At 41.5% G+C, this 5,320-nt stretch overlaps 1 protein-coding gene across 1 annotated transcript; it reads left to right on the top strand.

Moving 5' to 3' along the window:
• The first annotated feature begins 1,749 nt into the window (after nucleotides 1–1,749).
• On the top strand, nucleotides 1,750–5,077 carry LOC133975612 (zinc finger MYM-type protein 1-like). The gene is made up of 3 exons (XM_062413608.1): nucleotides 1,750–3,716; nucleotides 3,830–3,932; nucleotides 4,302–5,077. The coding sequence occupies exons 1-3, from the start codon at nucleotides 2,221–2,223 to the stop codon at nucleotides 4,827–4,829; spliced, it is 2,127 nt and encodes a 708-aa protein (XP_062269592.1). The 5' UTR covers nucleotides 1,750–2,220; the 3' UTR covers nucleotides 4,830–5,077.
• The last annotated feature ends 243 nt before the right edge of the window (nucleotides 5,078–5,320 follow it).

The following is a 5,320-nucleotide window of genomic DNA, read 5'->3' as shown; positions in this document are numbered from 1 at the left end:
TTATTTTTTGAGTATGTCACATTTTAAAAACGCTGCCTTCTCAGCATTTTCGAGGACAAAACTTTTCCTCTCCCTAAAACTGCTATAATACACCAAACATGTTTATAATTTTTCTCTTTTAATGACTTAATTTATGAACAACATAAGTCCTTCCTTCCATTTTCAACATTTTAACGCTTATGAAGTTTAAGTGTATAGCCTAGTTGTGAAGCTAATACTTCAATCAGCTGGTTGTGGTTTGTGAATATGGGCTATAAAATAAAATTTGATTGGAGAATTATTAATTTTTTCCCGCTGACGAATGAAGTACATGTTTGGTAGCCTGAATTAGGTATTCTTTACCACTTAGCCTGCCATGAGGTTGAGTTTGTCCCATATTGAGTTCAATATGTTTCCATCTAGACTCAGTGGAGCAATAATAGACAATGTATTTCAGTTGAGCAGTGTAATAGTACTCTCTGAGGTTTGGCAGTGCCAGGCCTCTGTTTTCCTTTTCAATTTGGAGTGTCTTAACGTTAACCTTTGGCCTTACTCCTGCCCAGATGAGCCTGCATGATTAATATCTGCTTATTCCAGGCTATAAACTAAGATTCTGGGATTCTGACTGGTAGTGATAAGAAGCGGTACAGCAACCTCGACAGGTAGTTCATTTCATGACCTACATTTTTTAAGTAAAATCTGTTTATCTTAAATCTTTCTGTTACCTGTTATTTATTACATTGTAGTTTCTTCAATTTATTTGGTTTATTTCCTGAGTGATAAACAATCAAAGGTATTTTTTCTTAGATTTTGCCTCCTACTTTAAATGATACTTCTGCCTGATTGACTGGCATGGAATGTAGTTAAGAGGGAGCACTTGTGTTTTTGTGATGTTCAATTTATAACCTGACATCCATAATGGTTTTGTATTTATATATCTCTTTTCTAGTCTTGATGACCACTCAAAGCGCTTCACAGTACAGTTTTTTTTACCATTCACACACGCATTCATACAGTGCATCTTGTCATATATTTGGGGAGAGTTGAATATGGATTCTGGAGACAGGTAATAATATCAGCAAAAAGTCCTATTACATGTTACTCTTTTGCCATATTGACTCCTTTCAGCTCTTTATTTTGCTAATAGCTTGGGCCAAAGGCCAATAAATATTTAAAAAAAGGAAGGGCTGAGACAACAGCCCTGGCGATTCAAGCGGTGGGATCTTTGGTGACAATTTCTGTGAATCAGGCACAAAGTCAAACAATTGTCTTTCTGTAAGTTTAATCCAATATCTGCAGATGGACACAGTAAACATCACCTGAATGACATATACAATGAGCAAATAACAGTCATGAGAGTTGTGTTCATATAACCCACATTCCCCTCACATTGGTTCTTATTTCCCTCTTTGATGTTTTATTAGGGTGGGAGACATCCTCTTTTCATTTCTGGACCAGACACCTAGAGTGAATTGTAAGGGAAATGTAACATTTGACGATAATATCATCATGTTTATTTCCCCATTGATTGATCATGATTGAATCACATACAATGTAACCTTGATCAAGCTGTATCATTTACTACTGAATGAATCTTGGCCTGATTGCTTCAACTAGGCATTGTTGTTTTCTTGTCATCAGAAGATCCCAACCTTTGACTTTGTAACAACCCCAACCAGAGTCGGACAGGTGGGCCAATAAATACAAAGAATGTTTTCCATCGTTGTGCATCAGTGGCGGTGCGTCAATACAGGGCGCTGGGGCGCCGCCCACCCTACAATTTTGAGATGAAAAAAAAAAAAAAAAAAAAATGACATGTCAAAAAACATTATATATCAAATAATTTAATAAGAAATGTACTGTTTTAAAGCGTTAAATGTGTGCCGGAGACCGTAAGCCCCTGTCAAAAACCACTTAAATGTGACCAAATATAATATATTGCCATTCGTTGAATGATAACATACGATAACGTCACTGAGAGAGAAGCCACTCCTCCCTGTGGGCGCCGGTCAAGTGGAAGTCTATGGAAGCCAAAAAAAGGGGCAGGAACATTTGAGCAAGGACAGTTCTCATTGGCGGATGACAGTTCGAGCCATGGGCGCACGTACCTTGCGCCCACAGCCAATGAAAGGGTTTCTAACAGGACTGTCCAATCAGAGACCTTTTGTGATTCCCTCACATCACATATCTAAAGGTGCAGCATAGTTAGCACTTAGCAGATACTTGTTTTAATCTGAGAGTATGGCGAATGAAAACTCTATTGTAGCTATTCACAGAACACCATTCAATCGACGATCGGATGTCGATAAAAAGAAACTAAAAGAAATGGGACCTGACCGTCCGGATTTAAAACTTGAACAGATAAGCACTGACCGCGGAAGAACCTACAAGCGGAGCTTCTCCTCCAGCCTTTATGCTAATCGGAGCTGGTTAGCGGGCTGTGCAGTGAGTAATGCGTTTTTTTGTTTCCCCTGCTTGTTGTTCCAATGTACTGGGACTGAAATACTCTGGACTACAACGGGGATGAGGGATCTAAAGCACTTCACCCAGAAATGCAAGAAACACGAATCGTCTCGCTGCCATCTCACTAACAGCATGAAGCTAAGTCTCTTTGGGAGACTGAGTATAGCGGAACAGCTCGACGAAGGGTACCGAATTGGCATCCGTAAACACAATGAGGAAGTAAGGAAGAACAGGCACATTCTCTCAAGAATTATAGACTGTATTAAGTTCTGTGGTGCATTTGAGTTGGCACTGCGTGGTCATGATGAGAGCGAGAGCTCTGATAACCCAGGGATATTTCGTGGCTTGGTGGACGTTGTTGCCTCACTCGACGGTGCACTGAAAGACCATCTCGACAGCGCGACTGTGTTCAAGGGAACATCCAAAACGGTCCAGAATGAACTTCTTGACTGTATGCTGGCTGTTGTTAGGGAAAAGATCATAAGCGAGATTCAAAGCAGCGATTTTCTATCGATCCAAGCAGATGAGACCACGGATATTAGCACACAAACCCAGCTTGTGCTTGTGCTTCGCTACTTAAATGGTGCTAACCTGGAGGAAAGATTCTTTGAGTTCATCCCTCTGCAGTCAGCTACAGCAGCGACCATTGCCATGGCATTAAAAGAACGCCTTGCTGCCATCCTCCCAGGTGAGCAGAAAGTTAAACTCATCTGCCAGGCATATGACGGTGCCAGTGTAATGAGGGGTACCTCTTCAAGTGTTCAGAAGAGAATCCAGGACGACTACCCAACTGCCCACTATATCCACTGCTATGCCCATCAGCTCAATCTTATAATGCAACAGGCCACCTCTCACATTGTTAAAGTCAAGAACTTTTTTTCTGACTTGGGTGGATTAGCTGCGTTCTTTTCAAGATCCCCGAAGCGGACCGTTGTCCTTGATAAAACAGTGGCCCGTAGACTGCCAACGGCCAGCAATGTGAGGTGGAACTTTCACAGCCGTGCCGTCAATACTGTGTTTGAGCACAGAGATGACCTCATTGACTGCTTTGAAAGAATTCGAGCATCAGATGGCATTGATGACAAGACCAGCCACGAAGCAGGAGGCCACATCAGGCTACTGGAGGATCCTGATTTCAACTTCTTCCTTAAACTGTTTCATCGGATAATGCCACACGTGGACGTTCTCTATGCCAAGCTCCAGAACAGAAACATAGATTCAGTCTATATAAATCGCTGCATCCAGCAGTTCCAAGAGGACATACAAAAAATCAGGTAATTTCATTATTGTTATTATTCTGTAAGCTTAGTCATAACATTCTTATTTTACATTAACCATAGTAATAAGACAAATGTGATATTTAAATTATTATTATTTTTATTTACAGAGATTCAGTCCATGCAATGGTGGTGGAGCACAGGAGTGGCTCTGAGCAGCCGAGGAAGCGCCGGGCTATCGATCAAGATGAGCTTAAAAGGATTGCCACAGAGGTGAGTGTCAAAATCAGCAGATGCCTGTGTTAAAGTTCAATGTTTTGTCTTTCCCACAGCAGAACACATGTTGGAAATTGTGAGATTTGTGTGGATATCATATCAGACTATACTTTATCTAAAATACCAATTCGAAATGTTGATGAGCCATCAGACCTAACTCCTGGCTTTTGTGTGTCATGGAGTGGGGGTGTGTGTGTTTCATAGCACCAGGCTAGTTCCTGGCTTTTGTGTGTCTAGAGCCAGAGCTGTTAGACTCTGATTGTTGGCTTTTGTCTGCAGCCAGGACAAGATGGTTGAAGTCAAAGGTTATTAGCATCTAAATGCCCCACACCTTATCTGTCTGTCTCTCTCTATATTTATCTGTAGGTATGCGACACCATACTTGGACACACCAAGGAACGCTTTGCCTTCAAGGACCACCTCATCAGTGCCACCTTACTGGACAGCCCCCAGTTTGACCACTACCTCGATGCATTCCCTGAAGTTGCTCTGGCCACAACATTGAAGGCCTATCCTGTGCTCGATGGAAGTAGGCTGAAGACAGAGCTTACCCTCATCTATGGCTCAGAAGAATTCCGAACCTGTCGTGGTGCTGTGGATCTTTACCAGTTGTTCAAAGACAATAACCTTTCTGAGGTATTTTCAGAGACAGAAACACTGCTTAAAATCATCATCACAACTCCCATGGCCACTGCTGAGGCTGAGAGGTGTTTTTCAACACTGAAAAGGGTTAAAACCTTTCTCAGGAACACAATGACTCAGGACAGACTGAATGCCTTAGCCATGCTCTCAATGGAAAAAAGGCTTGTCACAGACATGATTGACTTTAACCAGAAGGTGATAGAGAGATTTGCCAGCTTGAAAGAGAGGAGGGCTAAGTTTCTTTACAAGTAGTAGGGCCTACTCTTGACAAACAACAAATGTAAAATGTTATGTCTCTTCTGCTCTAAACCTCTTTCGTGTGAGGGTGTGGGCACCTTTTTTATTCTGTTCATCTCTGAAACCCTACCCAATGTCTCTTACCTATGTCCCTACCATTCTGCTCTGAACTGTCATGCCCAAAGTAACAGGTTATTGTTATTGTTGTTGGATACTAGTGTTGAGCACTGTATGTTATTGAAATAAAGCTATGTTTTTTTTAATATTCTAATCAAAACCTCAGTTTTTTTTTCTCATTGCGGTGGGCTATTTAAACCGCGCCGCCCAAGTGCGCCCCCCCCAAAAAAAATGTCACCAGCCGCCACTGTTGTGCATATTACAAACTAACCTTTGTCGTATGCACCATGATCTGAGAATTAAAGTGTGATAATGCTGTAAGAGAATTGTGTCTCGTCTCGTTGTTAAGGTGGGATTGTAGAAATTGCCATGACAGAACCATTTGTGAG

Source organism: Platichthys flesus, chromosome 19 (assembly GCF_949316205.1).
Source record: "Platichthys flesus chromosome 19, fPlaFle2.1, whole genome shotgun sequence".
NCBI classification, from domain to species: domain Eukaryota; kingdom Metazoa; phylum Chordata; class Actinopteri; order Pleuronectiformes; family Pleuronectidae; genus Platichthys; species Platichthys flesus.
Note: the sequence above shows the minus strand (reverse complement) of the source record. Positions and strands in the feature narration are given on the sequence as shown.